Below are 17,069 nucleotides of genomic sequence, written 5' to 3'. Positions count from 1 at the left end.
AATATCCTCTAACGTATGGCATACATTTTTAGTTCCACGGTCCCTAATTTCAAATATGGAGCTGTCTGCTCGTTGTTTCCTTAACCTCCATCCCAGAAGCTTCAGGGCCCTTGCTTTACGAATTAGGCTTTTTTCTCTAATTCTTCCTCACATACTTTGTTTATTTCTTTTCTGACATTTCTTATTTGATCTAGATTATAAGATTCCTTACTTTTGATGTGTTCCCTGTCGGGGTGTTCGTTTATCCTTAATATGAGAAGAGCCGATCCAGTGGTTTGGTTCAATCAAGTATTTATTTAGAAAACGATGAACAGGTATGAAGCAGCAAAGCAATGGGCATCCGACACATTGCCCGGTACTCTAGCATCACAGGACAGTCTCGAGTCATATCAGAGCGCATCCAACAGCCAGCGCCTGTCTATTTTATAACAGTAGATCTTGGTTCTTCCTCCTCGAAAGTGTGCAGGCGTAGGCCATCCTCTTGACCAGCCTTGACACAGCTGATGCCATGTAGGCCAGTGGTGTTGTCACTCAGAGCAAAGAATATTATGTTTCTGCTTCATCAAAACATGTCCTGACTGTGTAAACATTAGGATCCTTGAAACCATAACACCGAAACAAAGCAAAGTCAACAAAGTCACTGTGTCCGACCTCCAGAACTTATCAGACAGCTGCTTGAAATCTATGTGATGTTGAATGAATCTATGGGAATTATGCTTTAATATCAAAGTTAAGTATGAGAACAATTTAAAGTACAGTGTATAGTATGTCACATATTTCACAGTCCTCGAAACAGGCAGCAGCTCTTAGCAGACCTTTTATCTAGACAGGTGTGAGACTAAACAACAATGATTAAACACTAGGAAGGAAAAGGTTATTATTAATGATTTGTATAAAGGCCTAATATCTGACGCAACCTGCTCATGGTCACCCCCCCTTTCTTTATCGGAAATAGTTCAGTCATCAGCCACTACATTATATTTTCAAACCTAACATCCCTCTCTAAAACTTTAAGATTCTCCTATAAATCAGAAAGTTTTTTCTGTTTTATCTTTCCTTTTTCTATGTTAGGTCACTGCTATAAGCTTTCCTCTGATCACTGCTTTTGCAGTGTGCCACAAAACACTTGGCGATACTTCTCCATTATTGTTATTGTCCATATAATCTTTAAATTCCTTCTGCACATATTCCTTGCATGTCCTTTCATTCAAGATGCTTGTATTAAGTCGCCAAAGCATGTTTTTTTTATTATCCAAATGCACAGTTAAATAAACAGCTGAGTGGTCAGATATGTCTCTGACCCCTATCCTACAATCCTTAAGTCTGTGTCTGTCTGAGTTGTGAGTAAAAATATTGTCAACTCTTGAGTATGCCCCTTCACTTGCTGAAGAGAATGTAAATTGTTTTTCTTTTAGGTGGAAGTCCCTCCATACATCGATCAGTCCAAGCTTCATTAGCAGTTTCTTTGTTATCCTGGCATTAGGAGTCTGCAAATCAGCTTTTACTGACATGAGGACATTATTTCGCTGCTGTTGTTATTATGTTGGTGGGTTTTAAAAACCAGTCTAACGAGTGGAAAAGGGGCTTGAGACAAGGGAGAGTTGTTTCTCATCTGTTGTTAAAGCAACAATTTGATATTTTCTTTACCTTAAAGCAGCAGCTTGATTAGAGTCAGATGTTTGAGTGTGATCATGTCAAAAAGAGTTAGTCATCACATGTGGCTGCAGGGGGCGCTGTTCTTCAGTAACAGTTACATAGTGTTGCTTTAAAGAGATCTTTACTGAACTGTGTAGACTGTTGAAATGATATATATATATATAAAGATATATATCTAGTGAGAAAATTCCTTTTGCCTCCAGCTGTTAGTTTTCACATGATGGTTTTATCTTCCCTGCACATTTGTATTTTCAGCCACTGGATGGTGCTTTGTTGTTTTCCTCTTTGTTGATTTGTGAGGCAGCTCACTCTGCTTCAGTGGCTGTTTGCATGTGAGAGCATGTGACGCATGTTTATTATCACTGGATGATGTTGAAGTGTTTTTCCTGCTCAGTTCTTAGATCATGCAACGTTGTTGTCTTTTGTTTCATTGTATTTTACTGACTGACAAAGTGTCTTTGTCCAGGCTGGGAAGAAGAGGTGTGATTACTGTGAAGGGGGGTAGGGAATGCGGGGTAGGGTTAGGACTGGTTCATTGTCTGTCGAATCTGCAAAAGAAAGCATTCAGGTCGTTTGCACGTTTAAGGTCTTCCACACAGTGGGGGGACTTGTTTTTGCAGCCGGTGATCACCTAAAGGTCTTTCCAGACTGATGGGGAGTCGTTAGCTGCAAATTGTTGTACCAACTTCTTCAAGTACTGTCATTTGTCCTCTTTAACCTCCTTGCAAAACGAGTCTGAACCTATCCTTGTCCCCACTCTTAAGGGCCACCTCCTTCTCGAAACAACCTGAGTTTAGCTGTTAACCAGTCCTTGTGACTCACCCTGGTGCGTCTTGGAATACATCTGTCCTCACAGAAGCCTCTGTATCTTCTTGTTCGCTCCGAAACTCAAAGTGCGCAAAGAGGAGGAACATGTGCAACGTGCAGCTGCTGCGGGTGTCGGTACATGAGCGGATCAGCGCTGCCGCTGAAGACTTTCTGCTGCAGGTGGAGAAAGGAGGAGAAACGGCTCAAGTCCTGGGGCTGAGAGAGATGCTAACCGAGCGGCTAACGGCGGCGACTGAGGAGATCGTCTCAGTGTTTGAGGAAACAGTGGCGGTGTATGAAGACAGAATGGAGCGGCTAGATTGGTCAGAGCAGGAGATCTACCGCCAGAGGAGGCTGCTGGATGCTGTGATGAAGCCCGAACTCCAGCTGCACAGAGTCGGTAAGTCCCTGGAGGAGCCGCTCACAGGCTAACGTCAGCTAGCATCAGCTCTGCTAACATGAGTTGATCAAACTAACACTCCGTAAAGTGAATGATACGTTTAAAAAATGTCTGGTTGGTTAAATTGATGAAATGTGTAGATAGAAGGATTAGGAGCTTTGACCCTCCACTGCAGCCAGTGGTCACATGTCCTTGATAATCTCCTGCAAGATGCTGTTAGGAAGCTCAGCACACGTCTGGGGTGTTCATGCATTTTGGCTCCTTTTGTGTGAAAAGTCCTCCAGACTGCTTCGTCTCATCCTGAAAAACAGACACATAGTGTGTGAGTAATTATGATACTGGCATATTTTAAAATAAGTATAATTTCTACATCACTGTTGTGACATATTGATAACGATAGACCCTTTTTGTGAGTTGCCTGATTTCAAACGATTGCTGTGACACAAAGAACACTATATCCCTGTATGTCATAGCAGCGCTAGACATAGTTGCTAGACAGCAACTGGAGAATCTGGGTTTTATTAAAGTACAAAAACTGGTTTACAACGTGGATTGATTCATTCACTGGAGTTGTGCAGTTAAGATGATCACTGCTAATGTCGGCATGTTCGTTTATCATAAATATGAGAAGAGCCGATCCAATGGTTTGGTTCCATCAAGTATTTATTTAGAAGCAATGGATGTTTAACAGGCATAGCCGGCATTCATTCGCAGCCTCGGCTCAATCAGTTAGCACGGGGTAGACAATAATGGTGCCGAACAGAAAGTGTTCGTAATAATTATAACAGTAGGTTTATTGTGATAGGTTAACATATTGGAGTGGTGTCACTGCAAATCAATTTTGTTCTCCCTAGTTAGTCCACAGCCGTAGTCCCACGCCTCTTGTCACTGAATCAAGGAAGTTACAAGGAGCCGCTCTCCATCACGCTCCTTCTCTGATAGTTGCTAGGCAACTCTCCCTATCCTGACAGTTGGATGTTGTGTTTCATAAACTAGCCTTGAGTAAAGAATGTTGTGTTCCTGCTCCATCTGCTGTAAGAACTAAACCATAACAATGTCACTCAGACCTTTTATCAAGACAGGTGTGAGACTGACCAGCGTTTTGACGCACATACATTTCTAGATAATTTCAATATTAAACATTAAGAGGAAAAAGGTTATTATTAATAATTTGTGTAAAGGCCTTATAAAGGCTCCTGTCCCCACCCCTTTTTTCCATTTGTTAAGAGTTCTGTTTCCATACTCCTCTTCACTCACAGACACCCAGAGAAGCTAAGATTTTGAAATCCCAACACTATTCCAGTCTATTCCTATTCCATTTCACGTGTTGATAATCGTAATATTTTGCGCTTTTTTCAAGACAAAAAGTAAAACTTGCGGTTCTGTCTCGCTCCAACTTTCATCTTTAGAAATCTCCCCTTGATGCTTCAGCTTCAAGTACTCGTGCATCACGGTTGTGCTGCTGTGATCATTTTTGATTTGCAGTGTTTACAGAGAAAGATGTTGTTTGGTCTCCATCTAAAAAACTCCCACACTACTGTTGTGAACGAGTCTGTGCAGAAAACCTGCTGCTGTGTTATTCATGTGTGAAACACAAACCCCAGAGAAACTCTGGTGAACATTTTCTGGTTTAAACCCACAGGTCATGTCTGAAAACAGCTTAACCAAATAACTAACCTCCTCTCGCTCTGCTCTGCTCGTGTCGTAGATTGTTTATTTGGCCTCAAAATATTATTATGCTGGAAACACTTGGTTTAACCAAGCTAACTTAACAAGCTGCGTCGTAAGACCAACTATGAACCATCTCAACATCTCTGCTTCCTGAGTGTGTTCATTCAAAAATAATCACAGTCGACATTAAACGACACAACACAAGTTTTTTAAAACACTTCAGGATAAATTACAAAAGTGTGTATTTGTGTTTCAGTGTGTCCTGCAGACGTACAGCAGCTGATGGTGAATAAAGAAGAGGTTCTCCCTGAGCAGCAGCAGTGGAGCCCCCTTGTGGACCAGGAGGACCCAGAGCCCCCCCACATTAAAGAGGAACAGGAGGAGCCGTGGACCAATCAGGAGGGGGAGCAGCTTCAACAACTTGAGCAGGCTGATATCAAGTTCACATTGACTGCTGTCACTGTGAAGAGTGAAGAAGATGAAGAGAAACCTCAGTTGTCACAGCTTCATCAGAGTCAGACTGAGGAGACCAGAGCGGATTGTGGAGGACAACAACAAGCCAGGATCTCAGGTCCTGATGGATATTTACAACAATATACTGAGGACAAGACTGTAGACAGTGAAGATGATTGGATGCAGACCAGGGAACCTCAATCTGGTTTAAATACAAAAAACAACAAACAGCCTCAAAGTGATATGAAATGCAAAACTGCTAAGCAAGCATTTAGTTGCTCTGAGTGTGGTAACACATTTAGACTAAAGGGGAATCTAACTTTACATATGAGGATTCACACAGGAGAGAAACCATTTAGTTGCTCTGAGTGTGGTAAAACATTTAGCCGAAAGTTCAGTCTAACTTTACATATGAGGATTCATACAGGAGAGAAATCATTTAGTTGCTCTGTGTGTGGTAAAACATTTCGCACAAAGGGCCATCTTACTGAGCATATGACGATTCATACAGGAGAGAAAGCATTTAGTTGCTCTGTGTGTGGTAAAACATTTAGACAAAGGAGCCATCTAACTAGACATATGAAGATTCATACAGGAGAGAAACCATATACTTGCTCCTAGTGTGGTAAAATATTTAGACTAATGGATAATCTAACTGCACATGACTAGTCAAACAGGAGATAATGAATTTACATGCTCTGTGTGCTTAACGATTTAAGTTGCATCGTTTGTAACAAAATATTTATTCGTATTAGTCAGCAACTACTAATATTATACATATTAATAGTTTACTAATATACATATTAATAGAGAATTTTGAATCCCCCTTAACCTGTCTTTAAAGGTTTTCCTTGCACAGTATGTATATGTATGTTATTAACCAGTTCACATGATTAAATATGTTTGATTTGAATCACTGTGCTTACTGATCATTGACCGAAGAGACAGTTACAAGGTGGAGGGGCATGTGACCATGGCTGTAAATAGTAAATGGTTTTGTATTTATATAGAGCTTTTCTAATCTTGATGACCACTCAAAGATCTTTACAATACAGTTTTACATTCACCCATTCACATTCACATTCATACACTTCGGCATGCAGGTGGGGATGACTGGGGATTGAACTCCCGACCTTCAGGACGACCGCTATACCCCTTAGCCACAGCCGCCCGTTTGTTAAAACATTTTTCACACGAAGGTTCAGAGAGAAGTGACCTGAAGGATTTCAGTGGCCGCCATTATAAGAGCTGTCCGAAATCTGAATGCTTCCTAACTTATCACCTTATAGTGGGGCAGATAATAGAAAATTTGTGCAAAATGTGATACAAACACCAAATTTGGCATGGTGGTTCCCAAGGGTATACTTAACAAATCTGCCTGACGTGCCATTCAAAACCCTTAATACTGTAAAAATCATCCTTTCAAAGTAAACTATTGCAGTGGCCCACACACTGGCACCAACTTTCACTCATGTACACTGCCTTTCATAAGTTTGGGGTCACCCAGACAATTTTGTGTTTTCCATTAAGACTCAATATATTTATCAAATGAGTTCCAAAATGAATAGAAAATATAGTCAAGACATTGACAAGGTTAGACATTTATTGTCTTGTAGTGTTATTTGAAATGACTCTGCATGGTTACCGTGTTTACATCCCACGATTTTGGAATAAAATAGCTTTGGGTCCGGGTTAGGTAATCTGATTCTTTAATATGATGAGGATGCGTTTTTCAGTCGGAGTCTGAGATTAAACCAATTAAAGGCGTCATTGAGTTTAGGAAAATATTTATTTCTTTTAAATCTTTTCTGTTTCTTAAATTTAAGTCACATCAGAGACTTTTTAATCTTTTCTGTCTCCATAACTTATACTCTCATTTTTATTATTATATGTTTTATTTTTGCTGCACATGTACACTGGACGTGCACGGCTCTGTGATAAGTGATGCGACGGAGCTGAACTTGTTGAAATTCGTTATGAGTCAAGGAGGCTTTTATTCTCCTGAGTCAGTCGTCTGCTGCTGCGTTCCCGTTGACACTTAAAGAAACAACAACCCTCCTCCTCCTCCTCCTCCTCTTCCTCTTCATCTTCCTCTTCCTCTTCCTCTTCCTCTTCCCCCCTGGTCGGGCATTTGATTAACTGTTTGTATTTTGGGAGTTCCTGAGATAAGTTTCCCTTATTAAAGTCCCCAAGAACAATAACGGGGGAATACTAGTTCTCTCTCCTTCTCTCCACTCCCAGTATCTGCTCAGTTGCCGTTGAGCCACGCGCACGTCAGCTTGTTGGGGGATATAAACTCCAGCCAGGATAAAAGAGGTGAATTCACGGGGAGAGAAGAACGGTCTGCAGGTGATGACCGCAGCACCTTTGATCAGTAAATCCACTAAATCCAAGGAAGAGGCGAGGAAGTTGGGACATAAATCGGATGGTGTTGTGGCCCTAATGGTAAGAAGCTCGTCCATCGTGAAAGTAATCTGAGTAGGGTCGCAGTAAACAGAAATAATTACTAAAAACAAACGCAGAAGTGCGCACCAACACGCTGAAGCAGCCTTTCGTGGCGCCATCTTTGTATTTATCGCCAGGAAGCAGACTTGAAGATGCCCTTCATGAGAAAGCGCTTGCCCAAAAGCAGCACCAGGAGGACAGAGAGGCTTGCAGCAGACTTGAGAGCAAGTGAAGAAGGTGGAAGTCTGGTTCTTGCCAGTAAATAATAAATTAGAGAGGCTAAAGAAAGCCCCAGCGGATGGAGAGGCACTGATGTATGACAAGGAAACCCTAAGCCTGCAGAACAATTATATCACGGCTAAATTAGAGGCCATGGAAGCAAAATTTAAAGAAACTATGTCACAGAAAGATAATATTTTCTTTAAGAATCAAGTCATCATTGTGGAGGTCCGACATTCGGTCGATAAGTTAACAGCAAATCTGGCAAACAATGAAAGAAAAAATGCCCTAATTAAAGATGCCCTAATCCAGCAGCAGAAGGATGCAGACAAACTAGACAATCTGACCCATGAAAACCAACAGTTGGCTTCTGAGAGCAAGAGGCTACAAGGTGAACTGGAGGATGCTCAAAGAGAGATGCAGGTTGCTGGTGATGCCGCCTTATCGGAGCAATTGGTGTAAAGATATAAACTAGACTCTCTGACTCGTGAAAATCAACAAGTTGCCTCTGTGAACAAAAAGCTACGTAGTGAACTTGTCGATGCTGTACGTGAGAGACATGTGGCCGACATCTCCAAGCAGCGTGATCTGGACGATCTGATTGAGGAACATCATCACCTGGCTTCCAAGAGCAAGAGGGTACAAGGTGAACTTGAGGAGACTCAAAATGATATACGCCTTGCTCGTGAAGCTGCCATGATCAAGCGCCAGGACTACACAGCTAAACTGGACAATGTGGAGATGGAGAATACACAAGTCTCTGAGAACAAAAGGCTACAAGCTGAACAGAAGGATGCTGTACAGCAGCACCAGGAAGACAGAGAAGCTTGCAGCAGACTTGAGGAACAAGTGAAGAAGGAGAAAGCCAGGTTCTTGCAACTAAATAAGAAATTGGCGAGGCTTAAGAGAGTCCCAGCAGATAGAGAGTCACTAATGTATGACAAGGAAACACTAAGCCTGCAGAACAATGATATCACTGGTAAATTCAAGGCCATGGAAGAAAAATATAAAGAAACTATGTCGCAGAAAGATGATATTATCTTTAAAAATCAAGCCATCATTTATGAAAACCAACAGCTGGCTTCTGAGAACAAGAGGCTAGAAGGTAAACTTGAGGATCAAGCGAAGAAGGAGAAATCCCAGTTGTTGCGATTATATCCGAAATTACAGAGGCTAAACAGAGGCCCAGAAGCCACAGAGGAACCGATGTATGACAAGAAAACATGCAGGATGGAGAACAAGTAGATCACGTGTAAGTTAGAGGCCATGGAGGCCAGATATGAACTATTAGTTCAAAGAGACAGAGCCCACTCTCGGCGGAATTAAGAACTCCTGGCCCAGAAAGATGATGTCCTCTTGAAGAATCAAGCCATCAAGCTCCGATATATAGTCGATGAGCTCAGGACACAACAGTCAGGGAGCAAGATGAAACAGGCCCAGCTCGAAGACACCCTACGTCAGGAGCAGATACAAAGGGCCGTCTTGGAGTAGAGAATTAGTAGCACTGCCTCTCTTGAAAAACTAAAAATGAAAACCATTCATTTGGCCTATGCTTTTAAAACAGAAAGGGCCAAAAGTAAGAAATACAGTTTTGAGCTCACACAAGCCAAGATCAATCAAGTAAAACTGTAGGAGCGGCAGCATTTGAGTCAATCCCTCCACAACCTCTGACAACCTGCACAAGAAACATGGAGACTTTCATTCTACTTCCTGTGAGATGCTTCAAAATCTCTGCACCCGAACAGCAGGCGCAGCCGGGGACGGCCAGAAGTCTGTTGATCTTATTGTCCCCATCAACATCAGAACACCAGAAAGTCTACACATCTTCTGCCGCAGACTGTAAACACAACTCTTCTGACTACACCTTGGTTCGGCGTAATCCCAATTCAATCCATGGCCCTGTGGTGGTTGGAATCTTCCCCTACGAATTGGGACTGCCCTTCAGGAAACCTCCAACGTCAGTAGTGGTCGTTGTAAACAGACGAGTCAAAAGTTTTGCCGGGGATGTCATTGTAATAAAAATGTTTGTGATCTTATATAAACGAATGATATGGTTTGAAGTTACTAAAGTGACAAATTAAAAAAATCCAAATGAAATCTTTGCAAATGCAGTTGAATCAAATACATTTGAAACAGAAAAGCTTGGCTGCTCTGCCTTATTTCACGTATGAATCAACAGGTCAGCGCTTCAGGCTGCTAGCAGAGCTCTGTAGACAACGTGCTTTGTTATTAGCGGAGCAGTTAGGTTCAGTTCCTTGCTGCTATATGCTGGTTCATTAAGTGCATCATGAGGCTTCCACGAGGGCTGGTGCGATGTGACAATACGGTATTATTGCCTTTTTTAATTAACTTGTCTTCCATATCATGACTGACAACAGAATCTCCCTGTTGTGTGGATCAATAAACTTTTATCTAATCGTGTCTTATCTTGAATTAATTTCTGATCACCTGAAAGACATCGCTTTGAAAACACATTTCAGCCACGTCACACCTACTCCATGTTTGATTCTAAAGCTTTAAAGCTTTTCATGATTATATTTTAGATCTTACAAAACTGAATGAGCTTTTAACTCCTTGACCTCCGTCATGACTCGATAAAAATGCATTCTCACTACTGATGAAGAAAACCTGATATTTACTCTTTAAACAATAAATCCAGGTCTGAATCCGGGTTACAGACTGGTAGGAATCTGATAAAGCTGGGTTAATACCAAAAATATCGCTGTATTGAAGTCGGAGAAGCGATGGTTTGAAGCATCAATCAACTAACTTATTGTCAAAATAAACAATTTGTTTGAGAGAATAGTCACAAAATTGCATAATAGACTGAATAATATGGATTCTTTTTTTGATATATATGAGTAAAATATGGCCAATACGATATATTTGTTTCAAAAAAGGCAAAGATTCCGAAGATGAAAGTGTTCAGTCACAAATTAACTTTATTTTAAATAAATATTCACGAAATACAAGTCACATACATGCAAAGACATTTAAGTTAAATCAACAATATAAATAAAAATTCAATTAATACAAATATATAATTAAATTATATCCGAGTATCCGTTCCAGATGCTGTTTTCCGTTACAACAGTCTACAAGGAAACTTATGAGGGACATAAGATGAGATGAGCCCAGACCTAAGCCTTTAATTTCAGCTGCCAAATCGGTAAGCTTGGCTCCCACTGTTAGCAGACATGCTACATGCTCTGCTCATCGGAGTTGCTTGTAAGTGTCCAATTGACTTGCTTTCTAATAGAAGCCAATTTTTCTCCTTATAGTGAGAACTACGGTGGCCCTGAGAGCGCAACGAACAGCAACTTAAAAAAACACATGCAAGTTGACAAAACACAAGCAAAGTAAGAAAACATCTTCATCAATTTCACAACACAACACAACACAACACATTACAGAAACGCGCAGCAAATAGAGAAACGCCCTGCAAATAGACAAACGCGCAGCAAATAGAGAAACGTGCAGCAAATAGAGAAACGCGCAGTAAATAGAGAAACGCGCAGCAAGTAGAGGAGAAAACACAACGGAAGTGTTTCCAGAGGACAGCTAAAAGTGATGGACACTGCTGCCACAAAAACGTCCAATACACCATGCAAATTTCGGTTCCACACAGGGTTCGGAAGCATCGCCTTCAGCATGTCCACAAACATGCGGGCGTCGGCCATCTCTGCAATTTTATCTGCAGAGTTGGGATTGCTGATGGGTCGGGTCTAAAACACAAACATGTCCTCGGTTAGCTCCAGTACTGAATAAAAACCTCTCTAGGACATTCCGAGTGTTTTTCTTCTTATCTTAAAGGAACAAGCTCATGTTGAATGATCTTAAAGAAGACATACATGCAAGAGGCCGTCCAGGGAGGTGAACTTCCAAAACCTGTTCTCCATTGGCTGCTTCCCCGTCTCTTTGTGGTACTCCTCTGGTGTCTGTTCAGAAAGTGGTGGGGTTAGCAGAGTGCATCAGACTCGCACAAGCGTGTAGAGGGAACCAAGTATGTTACAGCAAGGCAGACACGAGATGGAGATAGAGATATTTGAATATAACAAGCGGTTTCAGGTCGGCACCTTGAGTTTCCAGACGGAGGTGGTGGAGTCGACGTTTCTCTTGAAGAATTGTGGAGTTTTACATCCATGGTTGAGCATGGTGTCGGGTAGCTGACCCTGAGTCTCCATGATGTATCTGATCTGAAAATACAACACAGCTTAAAATTCCACCACAGTCCAGGTGAAGTACTACTTATTTATCTTAATATTATGCACATATGTATATGTACCATTTCATATTCACCCAATCCAGGGTAGAGCAGGGCCCCGAGGTACATCGCAGCAGCAATGCAGTCCAGCGACCACATGTCTATGGCCTCTGTGAAGGGATGTCCCAGCATGATCTCTGGGGATCTGACAGAGGAGCAACAACCACGATCACATAAACCATGCAAAATATGTGGGTTGTTTTGAAGGACACCTCTTACTGCTACATTTGTGTGAATGGATAAAGACACGATGTTTTTATTCTCAGTTAAAATGTTTTTTTTGAGTTAATAATAAGCCATTAAGTTCCGTCATGGTTCCAGAAGCTCACCGGTATGGAAGGGTCTGAATGTGGGAACCCAATGTTGGGCCAGAGCCCAGCGGGGGGCCGCCAGACACTGGAGCCGAGAGGAACAAAGGGTTGTTAAACTTTGGGCGGGAAAACATCCTCCTGCAGGCTCAAGAATCTCCCCCTGGTGGTGGAGAAATGTCCTGGGGTTTTCCCAGAAACCCCCGCTCAGTTCCAAGCCCCGCCCACTCAGATCCATTTTTGACACTCAATTGGCTTAAAGCCAGCATCATCCTATGACCAACTCCTCAAGGAGGAGGACCTCTCAGGTAGAACAAAACCACTGAGACCCCAATAATCGCTGCCATTTTTACCCTGCTCTGAAGACAACACCAGGCCCCCTTCGGGGCCTCTCAGCTGATTCAGTTGCTAACGGGGGCAACCTTAACTTTTAGTTTATCAACCAGAGTTATTTTATTTCATTTCTTTTATTTCTTTATTCAGTCGACGTTTTTATTTTCAAAAGGACTTTTGTTATTTTAACTTGAAGAGGCCGCGCACAGGAACTCGCTCGCCGGTCGAGCATCACAGACTTTCTTTCCAAATCCACAGCGGCGTTACCGCTGTTCATCCCCTGCAGAAGCGCGAGATTCATTCCGCTGAGGAGCACGAGCTCCACATCCCTGAAGAAGAAGGACGGCGTTCATCCCGTCGAGGCAGCACGAGAAAATCCGCTGCTTGTCCGGTCCAGCGGCCGAAGACCGCTTGAGAGACCACGTGATTCACTGGCCCGACGCGCACGCACACCGCGAGGGTGGTACAGTAAGAGGCTTTATTGTCTGGGCAGATGTTAATATAATACGTAGCGTATTGTTTTAATAATTGAACGTATTTGTTTTGTATGAGACCGCCGAGTCTCTAGTGTTAGCGGCGATTCGCCACTTCCGGTTTCCGGTTACGGCCTTGTGCCACAGTTTTTAAGCGCCGTGAGCAGCGTCTCCAGCTCATTGTGACCGTTTGAACAACTTTAAAGAGACTTTACCGGTCAAACCTCAGCACACAACGCCACTTGGGTGCTGAGTGGTAAAGTAAATGTAACTTGTCTCTGACGGTGCTTTTAAGAGCTTTGCTCTGTCCTTGTATGCTCTCTCTCTCTCTCTCTCTCTCTCTCTCTCTCCTTCTAAACCGACCTATACACACATCCGATCTGTATTTAGAATACAGTTCATGTAACATAGTTAAATCTATATTCAGAGAGGCTGGACACATCTGGAAGCCATGCGGCCGAACGCCAAAGCAGAGACAAAGAATTCTCTTTGTCTGAAAATCCCTTGGTGTAATTCATGTGACGACCACCAGTGTGAGCTCCGGCCACATGGTGTCATTAACATAGACTCCATTTTGAATAACGCAAGTTAAACCACCATTTTGAGTCTATTATTGCCACGCCTCCTCTCTCCCTCTCCTCCCATTCTGGCTCTAAATTCATAACGGCTCCGCCATCTTGTTTTGTAGTCAATCCGCCGTTTTGAGAGTTTTTAGGCCTTGATTCCACGAATCATGATCGGCCGCCATCTTAGATGTGACGTCACCAAGTGACTGCGTCATCGCCACGCCCCCTTCTTTTTCTCTCTCTCTCTCGCTCTCTCACACACCCACACACACACACACAGACACACCCACACAGACACACATTGATAGACACAGACAGATACACACACAGATACACATAGATGAATACATGTGTTTTTCTAAATTGTGATAAGCGGCTGCTGTTGTTATCTTTGAAATATGGGAGTTTGTTAAAATGATGAATCATTAAATAACACTAACTTTATTTCACATGCATACACATAGACATACACACACACACAGAGAGACACTTTGACACAGACACACACACATACACATAGACAGACATACATAGGTAGACCGCCGGTTTTACAGGTATTTTCTGAATTGTGATAAGTGCTGCTGCTGTTGTTATCTTTGAAATATGGGAGTTTGTTAAAATGATGAATCATTGAATAACATTAACTTTATTTCCCCTTTTTAATAAATGCTTTTGTAATTAAAGTATCTGTAGTCTGTGATTATTTGTGCATATGTATGTGATTGCAGCTGGATTATGATTGCCTGTGCTCGAACTTAGTAGCCTTCACTGTTAATTAAATAATTATTAATATTAAATATTGAGATTATTGATTTGACATTTATCATTATGAGACTGATATTTATAGATTGTATCGTTGGTCCCTGTAACCAGGGTGGTGCCCCGCAACAATAAGCAATGATTACAGATTTGTATTATTCTTAATTGATAATTTTATTGTTTTCATTAATTATTTTAACTATTATTAATGGATAACCATATCATTTCTAATTAAATGTGTTACATTTCTTAATTAATAGCTTTATCATTTTTAATTATTTTTAAGAAATAATTGTTATTTTAATAATCATATTTCATGATTATTAATAATTAGCCAACGTCAATTCTACTCCTACTATTGCACAACATAAATGGTGCCCCGTGTGAGGGATTCTAACTCCAGCTGTATCATAATACTGTACAATAATCCAGATTCATTTTCCCCCAGAAATTAATTTTTGAAGAAAAAGATATTAATTAATTTTTTTTCCTTCCAAAACTTTTTTTTTTATCCCTCACAACATAAATGGATCCCCGTGTGAGGGCGGAACGCTTCACGCATGCAACATAAATGGTGCCGCTACTTGAGGCTATCTAACTCCAGCTGTATCATAATACTGTGTACAATGATCCAGAAATAATTTTGAAAATTATTTCTCTGCAAATAATTTTTTTTTTAATTTCTAAATTCCCCTGCACCTTTGCAACACAGGTATACTCGTGCCTTGCGTATCTGTGGTTGGCTGCAGAGTGCAATCGGTGGTTGTGTATTCGCGATGCACAATATTTATGATTAATTTCTTAAAGAGAAAAATAATTTTGGAAATTTATTTCTCTTTGAATTTTTTATTTGTAATCCCTTTGCACCTGTGCCAAACAGGTATACTATTGCCTTGTGTATCCGTGGTTGGCTGCTTATTGCATATTAGTGGTTGTGTCATCTCAATGCACAATAATTATAATTAATTTTCTTGAGAGAAAAATAATTTTGGAAATTTATTTCTCTTTTTGAATTTTCTTTATTCTTAATTCCCTTTGCTAAGCAGGCGTTGTGTATAGCTATGGTTGGTTGCTGACTACGTTTCAGTAGGTTAGTAATATTTTTATTGGAGAATTTCTGCATGCTTTGAATTTCAAGGAGACTAACTAGATTTGAGAGACTAGTTACGAGTAGACTAGTTGTTAACCAACTAGGTCTAAAGGATTGAGCCATCGAGCTATCCTACATAGCGCTACTATATAGACACAGAGTGAAGCTCACCTGTGCGTCTTGTGTAGTGTTTATTAAAATTTTGTCCGCTTTTATCTAAGCAAGCTTGAGCAGCCCACCAGGTGTTTGCGCACTCAGAAGATGAGTAGCATGGACCACACTGGGGCAAGGGCTCCCTCAAGGCCAGACGACCTGTCAGAGACAGTCGCCAGTCTGAGCAATTTTTATAGAAATGCTATAATTGAGTTTTTGTCCGCTTTTATCTAAGCAAGCTTGAGCAGCCCACCAGGTGTTTGCGCACTCAGAAGATGAGTAGCATGGACCACACTGGGGCAGGGCTCCCTCAAGACCAGACGACCTGTCAGAGACAGTCGCCAGTCTGATCAATTTTTCTAGTGATGAAGTGAGTGAGTTGAGTGAGTATGATTTAAGTACCTGCGATCGTAAGATTAAAGAACTGTCCATTCACCTGATCAACCCCACTGGCCCGCATCCAAAAATACCCCATGCTCTGGGTCAACTGACACTCCTTTACCAGCAGAGAGCCGAGCTGCAGGCCCAAGAACATGCGAAGGAGCTCCAGGCCATGCAAGCAGCATGTCAAGCGGAGCAGGAGAAAAACTCCCACCTGCGGCATATCATCGAGACCCGCACAGAACAGGACCAGGCGTTGCAGGAGCACGAAGCTCTGCACGCGAAGGTCAAAGGTCAGCAGAAAGGGGGGCACAGTCAAACAGAGCTGCCCCCCCTCGAGCTGATATCCCTGATGACAGGGCCAGGAGCTGACGTCATTCCCGGTGGAGCCAACGGAACAGAGACACTGGGAGAAAAGCTGCGAGCACAGCTACGCAACCCTCTTGCAGAGGAAGCTTTGCTCTGGAGAGCCAGACACACCCAGCAGTCGACCGCTCCAACCCCCTCAACTCCAAAGGGGGGGCTGGACTCAACCCCTAGACGTGCAGTGACCTGGGACCGCTATGAGGCACTCCAAATGCCTTTCCAGCGGACACACAGCATCCACTCCAGCCAGAAGGAACACATCCTGCACGGAGCCATGCTGATCCACACCACAACGACGGAAGGAATCCGTCCTGGAGGGCTGAAGGAGATTTCCCAGTCTGCCACTCAGGCAGGGGCGCACCATGACTCACGGTCGCGTCCTGGATGGTCCTCCACTCCCGGTGCAAGAGATGGTGGCCACAAAGATGAATACTGTGGCACACACAATTCAGAAGACCCTGATGACTCAGCACCCCCTCAAAGAGAGGAAATCTGCACCCGGCAGCTAGAGCCCCTTAAAAAAAAGACATTTATCGCTTCGACCCAGACAACCGAGGGTTCAACGAAGACGACACCGTGGTTCTGGCAGTTCAAATCCAACTAAATGTGGACCCGGCGCTGGAAGATGACTACTTTCCCCACGCCAAGATGAACCCCAGCAAAGAGAACCAGGAACAGCGACCCTTCCAACAGGGCGCCCCACAAAACCAAGGGGGTGAGGATTT

The 17,069-nt window shown here is 42.4% G+C and overlaps 3 protein-coding genes across 3 annotated transcripts in view; 2 read left to right on the top strand and 1 right to left on the bottom strand.

Annotated features, from left to right (window-relative positions):
* The window catches only part of LOC128431295 (gastrula zinc finger protein XlCGF57.1-like), a 65,766-nt gene extending 60,158 nt beyond the window's left edge, over positions 1–5,608 (top strand). The window contains exon 2 of the mRNA XM_053417576.1: positions 5,313–5,608. Within this exon, the coding sequence (XP_053273551.1) occupies positions 5,313–5,608 (296 nt within the window). The remainder of the gene's footprint in view (positions 1–5,312) is intronic.
* Positions 1–17,069, top strand: part of LOC128431094 (uncharacterized) — an 870,493-nt gene that overhangs the window by 610,574 nt on the left and 242,850 nt on the right. The gene's annotated exons all lie outside the window — the stretch shown is intronic.
* The window catches only part of LOC128431095 (histone H4), a 317,773-nt gene that overhangs the window by 79,034 nt on the left and 221,670 nt on the right, over positions 1–17,069 (bottom strand). The gene's annotated exons all lie outside the window — the stretch shown is intronic.

This window comes from Pleuronectes platessa, chromosome 24, assembly GCF_947347685.1.
Source record: "Pleuronectes platessa chromosome 24, fPlePla1.1, whole genome shotgun sequence".
Taxonomy (NCBI): domain Eukaryota; kingdom Metazoa; phylum Chordata; class Actinopteri; order Pleuronectiformes; family Pleuronectidae; genus Pleuronectes; species Pleuronectes platessa.
This window is presented reverse-complemented; position numbering and strand designations above follow the sequence as displayed.